The sequence below is a fragment of the Bacillus rossius genome, chromosome 16, assembly GCF_032445375.1.
Source record: "Bacillus rossius redtenbacheri isolate Brsri chromosome 16, Brsri_v3, whole genome shotgun sequence".
NCBI classification, from domain to species: domain Eukaryota; kingdom Metazoa; phylum Arthropoda; class Insecta; order Phasmatodea; family Bacillidae; genus Bacillus; species Bacillus rossius.
The window spans coordinates 3,412,380-3,430,719 of NC_086343.1; the positions used below are offsets into that span (position 1 = coordinate 3,412,380).

General features: G+C 39.8%; 1 protein-coding gene across 1 annotated transcript; it reads left to right on the forward strand.

The window, feature by feature from the left end:
* The first annotated feature begins 6,881 nt into the window (after positions 1–6,881).
* LOC134540423 (uncharacterized) lies at positions 6,882–13,758 on the forward strand. Its single transcript, XM_063383162.1, has 3 exons — positions 6,882–7,035; positions 7,710–7,907; positions 12,815–13,758. The coding sequence occupies exons 1-3, from the start codon at positions 6,991–6,993 to the stop codon at positions 12,890–12,892; spliced, it is 321 nt and encodes a 106-aa protein (XP_063239232.1). The 5' UTR covers positions 6,882–6,990; the 3' UTR covers positions 12,893–13,758.
* Positions 13,759–18,340: the final 4,582 nt, after the last annotated feature.

Consider the following 18,340-nt stretch of genomic DNA (forward strand, 5'->3'; position numbering starts at 1 on the left):
TTAAACTCTCCATTAATCCGAGAGGTATTTATTCAGTGACACTTGAAACCCGCCGGGCATTCACCCCTCCCAGCATTCAATTCAAAATTTTAAATTCATAAGTCTTTATTCATGCTTTTTTTTTTTACACGGATTGTACAATAGTAGTTGGTACTCCAGCACTCAGTGCTCTTTTACCAAAGGACAAAACATATTTTGTTAACATTGAACCTATTCTCACATATACATACATTTACATTATTTACATGTTGTACAGGACAATCTTGAAGGCAAATTTTAAAAAAACCTTTCAAGCTGGCCAAGAAGGGAGAGTGCAATCCTGGTTGCGTGCGAGCGACAAGCTGTGTTCCGTTAACCAACCAAAGACACAAACGCACAGCAAGTGCAGTGTGTGCCCAAATTCTGGTAAGTCATGGAATTTCCCCAGCGATAAGTAATTTAAGGGGAAAATGTCATACTCCCAGTCTGACATCACCTAGACTGTGAAAACATTACCCCCCTCCCCCTCACATTGTGTTAGTGCATTGTCACATTTACTATAGAATGGGGTATTCAAGGTTCTGCGAGGTACGAAAAGCAAGAATGATTGTGAAGAGAGAAATTGGTCAGTTATAGGGGGTGGTGAAGGCTGGATTTTCTTTGTCTTTAAGAACATTTTAAAATACTAGGTAAATTACTTTTAAAAAGTAGGGAAATATTATTATTCTTGACGACCCCTTACTGTATTGGTCCGAGGTTCTGACATAGCCAGAGTAAACTCTAGAAGGAAAGGGTTGGGGAAAAAAAGGGGATAAAACATCTTATTAGGCAGAATTCTGGAACCTTGCAGTTATCGGTTCATATTTTGGGAAGCTTAAGTCTGAGGAGGCTTTTTTTTTAAATGACATATCGCTGATGGTGTGTAACAGTAAAGTTTAAGAATTCCATTAGCTATATTCTCATGATAAATCCTTAGGTTGTAGTTCCTGTGACTTCTCACAGGTGATACAGTGTCTGTAAGTCGTAATTAGTTTTTTTTTTTCTTTCACAGTGTTGAAATACAGACAAACATTCCTTGAAATAAACATTTAGAAATTTGTTCTTGGTACATATTTTATTTAATTAAGTTTTTTTTTCAAATAAAGATCGCAGGTTTTAACGGCCATTGTTTGTATTTTCTTGGCTTTTGGGTGCAGGCAGAGTCAGGTAATTGTCTTGTGATGTTTCGGCAGTTGTTGCAGCTGCCATCATCAGGTAGACTTAGTCTACCGAAACGTAGACTAAGTCTACCTGATAATGGCAGCTGCAACGACTGCCGAAACGTCGCAAAGACAATCACCTGAACACGGCCTGTACCCAGAAGCAAAGAAAATGCACATTTTTTTTTCCCCTCTCACTTGGGAAGAGTGACTCGGACCCGCCTTGGCTCAACTCTTGTTATGCACAGCTGGCAGCTTCGCGCCTGGTTAGGTACAGGCCCCGGTGATCGTGAGCAGACGCCCCCTGCTAGACATCCCACAAAACATCCTGTGGCTGTTGTCGTCGCCTCTGCGGCCCTGCCAGGAATACTCTTCTCTCGGGAGCATGCTGGCGGGTTTTGGACTGCAGGGAGCGCACACAGCAAATTTTAAACTATCATTCTGTTGATCGAACGACTCAAAGCATGCGTTACAAACTACGCATAAAGTTAATCACGACGTTTTTCAAACTCCACTTAAAACAAAATATTCCACAACATGCAAAAAACACAAACGCAAACCTCGCCCATCTTTCAACTACTTCTGCCTTCTGAATTTAAAGATAAATGTTCCAAAAAAAACAAAATTTCAAGATGCAGACTTTTGTGAGTAAAAGATTTAAGATTTTATTTCATCACACAGTAAAATCAATTTAACGCTTTTTAAATCAAACAATGTTGTAGAAGAGCCTACTTCACACTGGCTCGTTCTACGTTGACACGGAAATATGCTCACGGAACGGATAACCTACTATGGCACGCAAGCGGACACGGCCCGTACTAATTAGATTGGCAATGATCTACTCTTCCGCTTACGTTACGTATTCCGCGCGAGTATTTTCCCGCGGTGGTGCTTTTTAATGACGTGAAAAATTGTTTCTAGTACAACAATACATACCTAGCGTTCTATCATTACTTTGTGGTTTATTTTTATTGTATAGGTAAATCATGAACGTTATTTGTTGTCAGATATCTATTTTTTCAATTAAATGAAATTTTCGTTAGGTATCGTGAAGTTCAAAATCTATATCATTGTTTCCGTGTACTAATTCAAGTTGTAGGGTTTGTTATGTCTTAGGCCGGAATTACAATAGCCCGTCGCCTCTGTTCGCCCGTCAATCACGTGACCCGTAGCCAATAAGATGGCCCGGAAAATTCCAACCGTCCATCCAAAGCTTGGTAACCTCATACTTTTGACGGACGGACGGACGGGTGAAATTATAACCTCCAAATGTCATTTAGCTGTTTGCGTGTTAAATAGTAGTATATTAGAAGGTATTGAAGTTTGTTTCATTGTTAGGTTGCTTATTATTTCTTAACTTACGTTTGAACTCATTTTAAAAGCCGTTTTTTGAAACAAAAATGGCCTGAGTCACAGGAGTGTATTAATTACGCACGGTTAACACTGTAAAATAAATACGAGTGAAAAAAAAAATCGAGTTAAATGAGTTATAAGCATTTAGTTTACATGATTGTTTAACTAATATATAATTACGTAAGAGAATTTTCCCCCAAAATTTTAAGTTTTCTTAACAGTTGTCAGCATTGAAGTGGTAAAATACTATGACGGACGAGCAGTGTGTTGTATATGACTATTTCTAACTCCATGGTTGTATATCACCCGCCGACCTCCGTAGCGTGGTTGGATCTTGAGTCGGATGCACACCAGCTAACGATGCGAGGGGTTCGGGGTTCGAGTCCCGGGTGAGGCATGGGCTTTAATCAAATATCGATACATGTATGATAACAAAAGGCCTCGACAAAGTACAGTCATCTATTGCTGCTTGTGGGCGGAAGCCAATAAAAACCAATCAAACAATTTTAAGAAAAACACTTAAAACATTCGTAAATCACTCGCCGGCTAATGGATGGACACGACAGGCTATTTTCATTCAGGCTTTTATGACTAGCGTGTTTTATAAATTACCGTAATTTGAGCTCTTCAGTTTCTTGCCAAGTTTAATAATTCAGCCAAACATCTTCAAACTTATAAAAAAAAATAACGCAGGCTAATTTCAAAGAGATTTTTACACGCTTTCGGCGCATCTGGAAATTCCATTTCTCCTTGGCCTACGGCGCAGGCGCGGGTATCTTTCTCGAGGGAAGCCTTATTTCACATACGAGAGAGCCAAACCACCGATCGTGCATCTTCGTTTTTTTTTTTCATTGTAAATAAATATGGCGGTGTTGATAAAAGGATACTTTGGTCAATTAGGTTAGGTTAGCTAAATTATAAATACTTTAAAACATTGTGGACGGTTGATTTGGTTAGGATAGCTACATTAAAGATACGGAAAAAAAGCATGAATTCGGGGAACTTAGGGTTTTGACTCTCTCGTCTGTGAAAAGGCTTCCCCCTTTCACGAGGCGTGGCCAGCGCTACCTACCAGCGAACTCTGGAACTAAGATGGCGGTGCCGTAATTAACTGGAATCTTCGGGAACATCTGGCGGAACAGCGCGGGCGTTGTTATTCTCGCCGCGCTCGCTTTGTTTACGTTGTTTTGTCCGCACCACCGCCAGCCGCGAAGACCAGACTGACCGAGCGTTAAATAAAAAATAAAAAAAAATCTCGAATCGGGAGCGCCTCCGGCAAAGTAGGCCATCCTTTGAAAGCCCGTCAGCTGTTTTTTTTTTGTCCTCCCAAGTATTTTAATCTACGTTATTCTTGCACCGCGCGGGTTCGAGTCTTGCGAACGCAGATCAGAGGACTGTGAGATGGAACACGGCTGTCGAAACAAAATTTCTGGCATCTTAAGGGCCCGCGCCCACCCGGGCACATACACGCGGTGCGCAGAGCTTCAGGGAAAACAAAGCGATTTCAAAACTACTCAAGATATCCGAGTGGGGCACAGTTACGAAAAGCATTTAAGAGTTCGTTGAGGGCCAAAAAGTACTTTTGATTTCCGATTAAGTTCTTCAACTGTATTTTTAGAAGAGTTAAAATGGTTAAAACGCATGTTTTCGGAGTAATTTTTAGGCGTAAAACCACAAGAACAGATTCTTGAAAGCACTTAAGGGACTTGCATTACACCTTTATCTTCAGTTCTCGGCCATATAATGTTACGGTCACCGCTCAGATCTCACAGTTATCCTGTGACGACGAGAAGACTGCGCGCCAGTCCAGAGGAGACACCGCGCTAGAAGCACCAGCGAGTGTCGCGCTTATCATCCCGCCTCACTGACACAGATACACCCCTGACGAGGCGGCTCGCTCTGCAATGTGACGGAAACTTCAGACGGATCACAGGAACAGAGATTCTACGTTAGCACGCAGACGGAGATGGCCCCGCACAAGGAGTATAGAAGTAAATATAGTTTCCACTCCCATTTTAAATATGATTCCTCATTTTTTCTCTGAAATCAGTCACTAAACGACTCTTGACACTACCAACCAAACAGCATAAAACCAAAGAAATTTAGTTTTGTCCTGAATAATATCAGGATCTAGGGCCTTTCAATTTTGCTCGGGTTCAGGATCTAGGGTTATAAACGTATATTTATGTGTTTTAATAAAATATCGTCTAATTTGTTTTGTTGTGTCTTGATATTCATGACAAAAAAATTAAAGAAATTCGTAAGATTTTTTTTAGAGCTTAAATATTGTGTTCGTTGGTCTTAAAGAATGTTAGGTTAACATAGTTGTTCCACAATTCATAACCATCATTGGCACCTAAAAACTCTATATTAAATTACATTAAGGTCCATTTAATGCAAAACACACAAATTGTATTTATTTAAAGTGGTAGCTATAAACACGCAAATAGGAATGTACAATTGGTGCCTTCAAAGAATCAACTATTACATTCAAACACACGTGGGCCCACAAAACTTAACATAAACGTTGGTATTAAAAACACATTAACCGAGATTTCCCCTATTCTTTTACAATTGTAGTGCTACATGCAAAACTTTATAACAGATGTGTGTATAACGTCTGTATATTTGTTATCCTTATAAACTAAATGTAAACAAAAAAAATTCCGAAAATTGTTATTTTTCTAAGCTCTGCACATATTATTTTCTTTTAAAATTTATATTTCAGTGTATAAAAAATGTTCACTTAGAGGTTAGCATGTTCTGAATAAGTAATATGTAAATATTAAAAGACGTGACTTGATGTAAGCTTTTGGCATATGCCCAAAGCTTACATCAAGTCATGCACTTCCATTGCACGAATCTTTCAAAGATAATATTAAAATACGTGTACCTTAGTCTTACGGTGTCAACCAGAAACAAGGCAAATTACCCGCCAATGAACGCAGTGCGTGAGCGGGAGAGGGTGACGTCATAGCAGTGACGTGGCGGCCGGCAGTTCCGGAAACTGCCGTAGTTTGTTTACGCTCTCGGCGGTTTCCTCCAAGCCGCTGCCAGGCGTACCACAACTACCGCGCGCGCCCGAGGATTACGGGGCGTGCTCGCGCGGAAACATCGTACCGCTGGACGCCGTACCGCAACTTGCTTCCCTCTCGTTATCAGAATAGAACCCCGCCGCTTTCGTTCGAAAAACTGAACAGTCATGAACTCGATCTCAGTGTTTGTTTCCCCTCGGAGTTCGCTAAGCTGATGGTACCCAGTTAATGTATATTCCTTTGGAAAGCAGTTGCCAAGAAACAGTTTGTATTGTAACTTTGTACAACACATACAAACATTGCTATGGTTATTTATTGCATTTATGAAATACGTCTTTAGAGATAATACTGAGTATTTCTTGCGAAAATTAGCCCATTTTAATGTATGTTTCAAAGAAAAATATTAATCGAATATTCAATAATTCCAGTTGATTTTGTTTTGTTAAGCTCATTAATGTGCGCTGTTTATACCTACTGGAAAGCTGTGTTGGAAACGGTACTGGGTCAACACACGGCATGAATGCCCGGGTAAGAATCTGAACCCAGCATTACTGCGAACACAATTATGTAGCGGTACAGTATCTGTAAGGTGTAGATTTTTGAACCATTTACAAAAAAAAAAGTCGGTTTACGGACGATGGTTTAACGAGACGTCATAAAAAAACATTGATGAAATGATTGCATACTTTATGAATAAAACTGAATCAATTTTATTTTAATAATAAAAGAATAAATACTTGAAATTATACTAGTAATCAGATTTTTAAAATGCAAGAATAATTAACCTTTATTGCCGAAATTGTTGTTGTAATAAGCAATGAAAACCACATCAACTTTTCACTTCACTTCATAAACAGTCGACGAAACAGTTCACGTGTAAATGACTTGTAATTAATTTTAAAAAAACTGGCGTTTAGCCATAAAGTTTAAATATAATTATGAACAAGTTTTCACATAAATAAAACTGTAATCAAATATCTATCATCGATTATATGAATCACCATAATTTTTTTTAGTCAATTTTAACATAACCTATTATTACTGCACTCGCCGACAGCGTAACTGAACAATGAGCGTAACGGGACACAGAAGTAACGGAACAATGTGCGTAACGGGACACTTTTTTTTCGTGCGTGCAGCCGGCGTTCATCGATTTATAAGACGTTATCACGTCAAAAGAAAGACCATGCGGCGGAAAACACTGGTGTGCGCGCTGGTGGCGGGGGTGGTAGGGATGGTAGGGGAGACCGGGAGACCTGGAGGACGGTACCGGTACCGGGAAACCGGCGCGTCGCGGCGAGACTTGGGTACCCCCAGTAGACGGGCGGGCCTCTTCAGCGGCGGTCGCCTGCTGTCCCCCGGAGCACCGCGGCCCATGAGGCGGTCCTGGGAGTGCCAGCAGGAGCACACACCCCGGGGCAGCCATGGCGCAGGAGGCCTCGCCGGTCGTCCAGGACCCCGCCAAGTGGGTGAGTCCTGCCTGCCGCCACACAGCTCCGCGTCCCAGCGGGGTCAGCCTTCTGTTCACAGACGAGAGACCCAAAACACGAAGTTACCCGAAGTTCATGCTCGCTTTTTTTTTCCGTTCTATCTCATTGTATGAACCGGCGTGGCATTAAATTTTGCGGTCGATTAGGATAGGTTAGCTACATTATAAATACTTTAAAACATTTTGGATGGTTGGTTATATTAGGTAAGTATAGCTACATTAAAAAAAAAAATTTGTAAAATCATTAAATGGTTGCTTAGCAAATACCTTTTTAATATGTAATCTATCCAGGGCTAGGAAACCGTTTACATGATTTCACAGTATCTTTAAAGTAGCTATCCTAACCAAATCAACCGTCCACAATGTTTTAAAGTATTTATTATGTAGCTAACCTAACCTTTTACAATGAAAAAAAAAAAAAAAAACCGAAGATGCACGATCATGCGTTTGTCTCTCTCGTCTGTGAAAAGAAGGCTCCCCCCCCCCCTCCGAGGGACAGATCTAAGCAGGAACAGCAACCGTAAAAAAAAAAAAATTGTTTGGTGAGATTTTTTTTTTCTACTTGGTATCTGCTTCTAGTCGCGTGATAAAATTGTGGGAAGGGCAAGTGAGGCGACAGGGAATGGTGACAGGGGGGGCGTGTGCCCGGGACAGGACACCACCAAGGAGGAGCGGCGCAGCACGGGCCGCTACGTGGTGCTGGTGGTGGTGGTGTCGGCCTGCGTGCTGGGGCTCTACCAGGCATGCCTGCAGCACAACGCCGTGCTGGCGGGGCTCATAGTGCCGGCGCTCATCATGGTCATGTACGTGGCCTGGGTGCTCTACACGGCGCGCAACTCCCGGTCGCACCAGGTCAGTATACTGTCCCGGTACCAACAACAACACAACATAGAGGTGGGTTGTTACAGCAATTTTGGGTATTCGTTCCAACCTGTTACTGATACTGTATCAGCTCCAGCAGTAGCGATCCCATAAAGCAACAAGGTATCAGCATTCTCGTTACAGGTCACACATCCTCCGTGCCGTCATCACCAGCGTAAAAAGATATCAGTTTTCTCTTTCCACGTTCTTCGTAGTCGAAAAAAGGTATCGGTGTTCTCTTTCTACGCCTTTCGTAATCGGAGTCTTCAATCTTTGCAAGGAGCACGCACTGCGCACTGAGCGTACTTTGATGAGAAGCCTAAGATGTACATCAAGCTCTGTCCCTGCCCGAACACGCCCGAATATTCACCTTCGGCCAACTTCGGGATTTGTTTCATTTTTTTTGCGCAGAAAAAAAAATGAATTCAAATATTGAAAGTGGTCGGTTAGGTTAGCTACACATTAAAACACTTTAGAACACTATGGACGGTTAGTTAGGTTAGTATAGCTACATTAAATTAAACAGATATATATATATATATATATATATATATATATATAAACCCGAGGTTGGCCGAAGGTGAATTGTTCGGGTGTAATCGGGAATGGCAGAACTTTATGTGCATCTTAGGCTTCCCCTCTCCCTCCTTGCTTCCGTGCTGGCCAAGTACCAACTGCGCACATCAACAACACAACACCAATTACACAAGCGCGGCTCCAGAAGGGGGGGGGGGGGGGCGATAGCCCCTCCCGAGACCAATTTGATTGATTAGTGTATATTTATGTTTACTTAAATATTTAATTTCATATGTTAAAACTTTTATCTCATCAAAAGTTGCATGGAGCTACTAAGGTTCTGTATTTGAAACCTGTAATTTGTAAATAATATTCCAAGGCCAATATCTGACCACTTTTATTTTTTTGCAACTGCGACCTTTCTTTGTGCGATAGCCCCTCCCGAAAAGTCATCCTGAAGCCGCCATTGCAATTACATTGTTAAAAATGAAATATCCAATTAAATTATAAAACTATGCGTCATTCTTGTAAGAAATACTCACCAACCATTGTTGCACAAAGTTACAATATATTTCTTGTAGTATTAAAAAAAAAACCATTGTTGCACAAAGTTACAATATATTTCTTGTAGTATTAAAAAAAACCACTGATTAAATTTTTTTTTGTAAAAGTACAGAAAATGTTTATTTCCCCCCCCCCCCCCCTTGTGTATCATGGGGTTTCTGAAATAAAAAAATAATGTTACGTGCGACTTATTTATCATGTATAGACTGGTGCACGCATTTGAAGTTGACGGTGACCACTGGTTTGTTTCAAATAATATAAGAAGTATTTAAGACCAGTTAAACTGTGCGTCCGAATAAAGTTTTATCGGATATGGTTCTACAACCACCGCAAAACTTGTCACCGTCATAAAAAAAAAATCTCATTGAATTAATTGTTAAGTAATAAATATAATTCCCACACATTTTTTGTTACGTGTTTTTTTTTTTTAACTTATTCTGTTTCCTGATGAACCTGCAGCTAAAGTTTGTTGAATTCAGAATCAGCCTGTATAGGTACTACAGAATAAAGATGAATTTTGATGCAATGATTAAATGTTTTTCTTAGAGAAAAAAACGGAATAAAAAAATATTTATGGGTTATTCAATACACTTAAGTAAAGAAATGAATAAAATAAGTATTTTTAAAGAATTTTTATCAAAAATGAAATGGTTTATTTACCTACATAAAATGATAAATGTTATTCAGTTACAAGCTCATGAAATATTACTTTAAGAAGAAATTCATTTTTTCCCCTGAAAAATCCCATTTTACAAGACTTTGGATTATTTATACTATAAATTGTTATGACTTGTTCTTAAATTATGCTTAGATTATGGAAAGAACTAATAATAATAGCAACGATAACATTAAGATGGGTTATAGCTGTAACCTTACATTGTTGGAAACATAGGTTAAGAAAGTATTATCCATATAGTCTGAAATATAATATCAGTCATGCACGATTCTTAATTAACAAATTAGCACCGAAAAAACCTATCTTTATTACAGAACGAAGGCAAAAACACGACTAATCAGAAAATTTTGGAGGTTAGGTAAATCTGTGGTACAAAACTGAAAACTCACTCAGCTAATTGTTGAGAATTTTGTAAGATGGTTAAAACTAAAAAAAAATATATATATATTTTTATAATAAAATAAAATAATTTAATTTTTAATATTGGACTATCTTTTCCATGTTTTTAAAAAAAATATGATTGTATAAAACACCAATACGTATGTAAAGCTATGCAATTAACGTAAGCACGACAAGAAAAATGCAGTAGGTAATGTTAAAAAAAAAAAAAGTATTTCGTATGTGGAAAAATTACGATTAAAATTTTTGACGTGACAACGTCTAATAAATCGATGAACGCCGGCTGCACGCACGAAAAAAGTGTCCAGTTACGCACATTGTTCCGTTACGCTGTGTCCCGTTACACACATTGTTCCGTTACAATGTATCCCGTTACGCTCATTGTACGCTTGCGCCGCATCTATCTCTCTTCCACTCGACTGTTTATAAAGTGAAGTGAAAAGTTAATGTGGTGTTCATTGCTCATTACAACAACAATTTTGGCAATAAAGGTTAATTATTGTTGCATTTTAAAAATCTGATTACTAGTATAATTTCAAGTGTTTATTCTTTTATTATTAAAATAAAAATGATTCAATTTTATTCATAAAAGTATGCGATCATTTCATCAATATTTTTTTATGACGTTGTCACGTTAAACTATCGTCCGTAAACCGACTTTACAGACAACCAATTTTTTTTGGGGGGGAATTGTTTTCCAACAGAATATTTTGTAAACGTGCACAACTGTTTCTCCTGTCCGAGGCGCGAGCGAAGTTACGCCCCGCGCGCGAGTTATCGTCGCCAGGCGCCGCGCTCATTCGAAACATAATAAAGTTTCTAAAACGATGTTTGGATCCGCGTGGAAGTTGGCCTTCCCCCCAATCCAACACTGCTCCCCCCTTCTCACCCATCCTCCAGTCGACGTTGTTGCCTGCCGCGCGGATCACCAGCATGTCATTAAAGATGGAAATAGAACGGAATAATGCCTCGTTTATTAGTCCCCCCCCTATCCCTCGCGGACACCCTGAATCCACTGCAGTTTACACACCCGCCGCAGTTCAGACTCGACGAGCTAAAATAAACCGCAAGTGAAGGTTAGCCCGTAACGTTGCTGGACGCACAGGAAGAATCCAGTAATTCCCTCCACATCCTTCAACTCTACACCGAGAGGAAGGTTTGATTGCCTCAACAAAATATTTGTTTGTATACGGCGAAATAAATATATTTTGTTAATTCAAAAAATATATTTTGTATTAGGAAAGATTCTGTTGATCCAACAAAATGATTTTGTCAACTCAAATGTATATCTGGTTAGGTGTAACAAATCATTTTTGTTACTTACTGAGTTTGGTTGAGCTAGCAAAATATTTTTTTTCCACCAAGTAAATATTAGTTTCGGCGTTTATAAACAAATATTTGTTTGATTCAAACAAACCTTTTTCTCTGTGTACCTTCTTCCCCGAACCAACTCTTTGGTGTTCCGAAACAGCACGACGGGGCTCTGAACTATCGTGATTCAGGTGAACACGTTTAACTTTTTCCGTGCAGTTACACACACAGTCTGAACGTGTGTTTTTTTTTTTTTCGTTCGAGGCCATTACTCATTCAAACCTGAACAGGTTCAATTCGTTATCTTTAAAACAATTCTGGTTGAGTGCGGAATCCAATACATACTTGGGGGGGCATAAAAAAGGTCTTGGGCAATAAACTGAAAGTAATTTCGACGTATTCACAAATTAAAATTTCACCTGGTATGCATTCCATTTGTTTTGCAAGATTCGGTTCTTAGGAGGTTAATTAATTTAATTAAAAATGGTCATGAACAGTTTTAGATAGGCAAGCTATCATAGGCGTGTTTATAAATCAAAAATATTTGATAAAAGATGGGTCTCATCTGGTTGTCAGGTGGGTGAAGGTCGATCTCCCACGGGCTCTGAGACTGCCTGAGGCGGACTGACGGACGCAGTTTACTCAACTCGGCCTCTGGACACGTTCTGAAACCCGGGCTGGAGTTGCTTCGCTCGTGGGTTCCCGCAAGCGTCGAAGGCGGAGGGAGATCCCACAGACGTTTCGGTCGACCGTGCAAGCAACATCTTCAAGGGTAGCTGCGGACACGCAGACGGCGACCGCAAAGTCACCCGAGACGCTGGGTGAAATCTTCGTCTTCCAACTCACAAGCCAGGCAACCACGAACAATGTTTCAGTTTTTTTTGGTAACTTAGTATAGGTTAAAATTTACATAAATATGGAGAATCTGCAATGATAATTTTTTGACGCCACAACGTCTAATAAATAGATGAACGCCAGCTACACGCACGAAAAAGTGTCCCGTTACCCACATTGTCCCGTTACGCTGTCCCTTTACGCTCATTGTACGCTTGCGCCGCACTCTTCCACTCGATTGGCACAACCATAAATTTCATTCATAAAACTATGCAATCATTTCATCAATGTTTTGTTGTGACGTCACGTTAAACTATCGTCCGTAAACCGACTTTACAGACAACCAATTTTTTTTATCTTGTTAAATATTTTAGGTAGTACACCGTTTTGTCTTGTGTTTACAAGAGAGAGAAAAAAACATATTCCTGTAGGAATGTAGGCCCACTTTCTCAAATGTCTCATTAATGGAAGAACTTATGGCAAACGAAAAAAATGTATACAAAATCTGCATTGCTAGTTGTGGTAAAGCACTCTAATATGTGTAATCTAAGCTTTTAGGAAAATAAACCATTCATTTTTTGTTGTTGTTTGTTCGCAGTGGCTAGCGGCCGCCATCATACGGGAAAGAGCACCCAACCAGAAGTCTGACAGCCAGAGCGGCGAACAAGTGGTTTGAGCTTCTTCGAGAGCCTTCCAGAGTCTCCTGTGGTCTTCCTGTGCCTAGCTGTGCTTTCCTGTGTATTATACTGACTTATAGTGCCTTTCTGCACCGTCCACTGTGTGCCTGGCTGTGCCTAACTCCGGCACAGTTTACGCCATACGTGCCTTACCGCACCATTGGGCCATTCCAACACCTTCACTTGCACTTTAGTTCTTACCAACATCTTTCCTGTGCTTTACTGTCTCATGCCGTCATAGATTTTTACAGTGCCTTTTTGTTCATTATAGTCCCCGACTGCGTGCGATGTTCTGCTGTAGACAAGAACACTCACTCCCACAGAACCGCATTAACTTTACGTTTAACCGACTTGACCATGCAGAAGGATTTAGTACAATTTCTACAGCTGTTCTCTAATGTTTTATAAAGTAAAGTTTTTACTTCTTTGAAGAGAAATTGTTATTTTTATATGTGTTGCCTACATTCCAATTGTTCTAAGGCCCATTACACAAGTAAAACAAACATCTTGGTAGACCAATTTTTTCCCCCCCAGTATTTACATTTTTATTTTAAATTGTTATATTCGTCAGCTCTTGAATACTTGATGAGTGAAATGAAAATTTCACCCGAAAGAGTTGGTTATGGGAGGGTAAATATTAGTTCAAGAATAATTTTGACCCACTGTGAACATTTAGTTACGTGCCCTGCGAAATGATTGTTATTTGTACAATTGAATTGTAAAAAATGTATTAGTATGTAATTTTTTTTTTAAAAATGTGACCTGTAACAATTGATTATAAGCATTTTGTTTTATTTAGTTGTGTAGATGTTCAAATGATGTGTTAAAAATATAATATATTTAAAATAAAGTTCTTAAACCATTGTCCAAGAATTTTAGTGTAAAACATATGTGTGCATTGTATATCTATGGCAATATTCACATTGTACAATTTCTATCCAGTACCAAACAACTGAGCACTTTCCCCTCTCTATGGTTACACTGGGAGAAATTTCTAGGGACAATGAATTCATAGACAAAAGAACATGTATAAAATCTAATAAAATTAATGATATCTTATTGGGTTTAATAAATTATCAATATATATGGTCATACACTAAAAACAAAATTGCCAGGTACTTTTAGTCAGCGATCCTTGAATTCGTTTTTCTTTTTAATAGTTTTTTTACAATATAGTTGATACGATCAAACTTTTGAGCCACATGGGAAAAGTAAATGCAATGCATACAAACTTAACACAGCTGAACGCGGCGTTCTGTTTTGAAAAGTAACAATAATTTTAAAGTTTTTTTTTCACTTTATTTTTTAAGTGTATGCGCATGTATTCTTTAACTACTGCTAAGAGTAATGCGTGGTATTTTTAGTTTATTTTGTTTTAATGTAATGAAACTTAATTACGCTGGAACGTTTACACGGTTAGTAGTATATAACAGTCGGAGCTGGACCAGGATCCAGGCTGTGTGAGGTGGGGTCAGTGACCGACAGACCTCTGACGTAACGACGGCCATCTTTGTGTCAAATATTTTCAAAATTCCTCAAACATTACTCAAAATTCCTAAAAAAAATTCCCAGAAATTTCCCTATTTCGAGGGAAAAATTCCCGTTTCGAGATAAAATTTCCCAAAACGAGGGCCTGTAATGTCGAAGCCCCATTTGAGAGGGTAGCCACTGACATTGCTGGACCATTTCCCAAGATTACTATGGTAACTGGTGTATCCTGGCGGCCACTGACTATTCCAGTAAGCAACCAGGAAGCCACCGCACGTGGATGTACCCGTCGACAACCTCATCTGCTGGAGCTGCACTCAGACCGAGGCTGCAATTAAAGAATCGACCAAACTCGAGGAGCGTCGGTTACTGGGAACGAATGAACCAGGACCACTGCCACAATCCTCAGGTGGATCACCTTTGCGAAGGTTGTGGCTGACCATCAACAATATTGGTGAATCATCACAGCCAGTTACTTCTGATCGCATATAGGAAGAGAACGGAAAAATTCGCGGGTTCATTTCGCGATACGCTGAAATGCAAATAACTGTACCTTCATGCAACTCCTGCTATTGGTTCACTGTTGACCTGGAGGACTGTGGGCCAACTATAGACCCTCAGTCGAAGCAGTATCGAATCACGAGTCTCCCAGTGGAGACGCCTCACGAGTCAGAAGCCACAATGAACAGGTGACGTTTGCCCGAGTGTGCACAGGATCGCGGAGTCTATCCTGGAGGTCGTTGAATACGCGAATTTTTCCAGTCCCTACATACAGGGCGGTATCTTACAATTTGCTGCCTATACGAACAGGTTGTGGAAGTTATCGACCGCCCGTTATTGAAACAAGCCAGCCAGACGGCTGCCCCCTGCGCGGCGGACAGACTGCAACCGAGCCGAGCGTGGCGGCGAGGCGGGACGGTCTACCCTGGCAGGCGCAGTATTTAATGGCCCGGTCAGGGGCGCGCGCTGCCCATCAAGCATGCACGCGACACTCCCGCGGGAGATAGGTCGCTGTCCGCTTCCAGGGATTTATCTGCGGGGAGTCGCGGTGGTTTTTTTTTGTTTGTTGCATACATCGCGGTCTCGGAGGTCGGGACGCCTTATCGAGCCGAAGAACCTTCCCCCTCCCCTCCCCCTGCTGCTGTCCGCCGTCACTCCGCGGGCAGGTTCCCTTTCTCGCTTACGTTCAACTGTAAAACATGTTTTCAATTAAGTATTGTGACTGATATACGGTATTAAAGAAACCGAATCAAACCAAACAAATGAATAATAAATAAAAGAACTATTCACAAAAATTAAATAATTAAAAATACTGCGACTGACTTTTAAAGATTAAAACCGTAATTAAAAAATTGACATAATTCAGAAAACTCAGAATAGCCTAAATAAAATTTTTAAATTGGCCTGGTGGCCACAGTATGTAGCTCCTTATATGTAAATATTAAATATGCAACTCATAAAAAAGGGGGGGGGGGTTGTCTGTAAAGTCGGTTTACGGACGATAATTTTACGTGATAACGTTATTTCAAATTTTTTTAAATTGCTGCTTTTAAAAAGCCCACCTTAACCTGTTTGATATTATAGAAGATTTTCTCGCACGGTGGTTGGCCGGTTTTTGCACTTTTGGCTCAGGCGGAACGTGAAAATGAGTCATTTTTTTCGTGTGTGCAGCCGGCGTTCATCGATTTATGAGACGTTATCACGTCAAAAATTGTCGAAGCATTTTGTATGAATCTTTGTGGAATAAATATAAAGCGTCATTGGCACTATTGTGCGGCCATTTTGGTGTGTGCCAAACAATGGTTAGGAAGGTTAAAAAAACAGAAATTGAGCGTTTAAAGTTAAGCAATGGGGATCTATCTTAAACACGACCCGCGAGTTAGGTTACGGTCGTGTACCAACAAGGCAGTTCTTATTCGCTACCTCACCATCATATTAATATTGATTTTCATCACCGTTATCATCATAATCATCCGTAGCATCATCCTTATCATCATCATAATCATCATATTATCATAATAATCATTAATAACCGTGAACTAATTTTGGGAAAGATTTTCGAGCTTAAAATAAAGCTCGTTTTATCTTTATATCCGTGCTCCGCGTGGACTTCGAACCCTGAACCTCCTGCGTCGAAGGCAAGATGGCGGCCGAACTGGAGGCCGCGGGGAAGAAGGGCTTCGAGACGGCGCAACAACGACCCGAGAACAAAACAGAGAAACCCTCTCAAGAAGTTACAAGTCCCGGAGCTCTGTGGGGTCTCGTTTCAACTTATTTAAACACCCAGCTGCGTAATTCCACCCTTGTTTTTAAGGACTTTCCTAGTTAATAATCATGAGTATTTTACACCTCTTCCTCTTCAGAATTACTTGAGAGGAATTCTCTGTGTGTCTAATTAACCATGATCAAAGTTATGGGCAAGGTTTTGTTGGCCTTTTCCGTTTTCAAAAATAAGCTTAAGTTGCTTATTTATTTTAACATACAGTAATTATAACGGTACTAAAATTTGCTGTATGAAAATGCGACGAAGATATCGTTCACATTATTATTATTATTATTATGTGCACATTATATTGTAAAGTTTAAGAAACGTACTTAGTACTGCGTATTAAGAAGGTAGGTAGACATGTTATTTTCTAAACTTGTTTTAAATTTATGTAAAAAGTAATGCATGTGTGTTTATGTATAATATGTTATTTTTTGTTGGCATGGTATATGTTCCGGAGCGTTTGAATACATGTGTACTCAAAAGAAAATATTGAATAAATAAAATATACACCAACCTAAGGTTTTAAGTTTAATATTAATCAGGATACTAACATATCTTTAGATGATTCACGTGTTCCCACAAGACCCAAGTCCTCTAGCGTATGTGGCGCTGCTCAGGACTGTTATGTGGGGTTCCCTTGCAAATTCGAGTGTTTCTAACAAAATTGTGATCACGGAACTTATTTATAACCGATCTCATTTGAAGCACAATTGTCTTATATTGTTATTCACTATATTTGTTTGCAGTTTTTTGTCGGTATGACATTACGTTTCCCCATTAGTTAAAATTTTCGTATTTCCAACGTTTGTGATGGCGTTTTGCGAAGGTGTGTTGTATGTTAGCGAATGCAATGCAATATTGAAATATTTCTAGTTAAAAAATATCATTTTTCTAGTTAAGTAAATGGGTTATTGAACTAAAATTTCTCTAGTTGTTAGTCCAGCTCATAAATTATTTCTAAGAAAAACATTATTCGAATCTGTTGCAACGTTCGGACGTGATTGGAAGATGATAAAATTTTATAATTTCTGAAGTTATAATTATTTAGGCACGTTATGAAAAGAAAATGACGAGAGTGAATTTCCACGAAAGGCACCATTCAGCCATACAAATAAAAATTATATACGTGCTTTTAAATCGTATACATTATTGATTGAAATTGAACACTGGTTAATACCGTTAAAAAATGTATTTATTTGGAATATTAATGTTAGGAATTGTGTTTATAAAATTTTTAAATAACATAGTATGATATATTTGTTTATATTTTAAAGCACGTTAATTAAACAATGTTTAAAATGACACATGTATGATAGTTGGTTGTTTGTAGTGCCTTGTTAATCTATCAGCGACGGGTGGAAGCTGTTAGTTCGTAGACACAAGGAAAGCCGTGGAGGTGGCAAGCCTGTGGTGGGGACCTAGATCCTGGATGCCGGGTCCCAGGGACCTAGATCCATATCTGGGGGGGGGCGGAGGTCCCGACGAGGCCTGGGGAGCTGTCCGGGTGCAGGTTCGATCTGGGACAAGCACCTGGTATCACCTATCGGCGCTGCTGCTGTCCCTGTTCGGGAGAGCCCGCCCCTGAGGGGGTAGACTGTACGGCCGTACACCGGTGTGTTGCGGATTGCTGCACGCTACGCCCGTCCCGCTTTATAGTTAGAGACCGGAAAAAATTCGCAGATTCATTTCG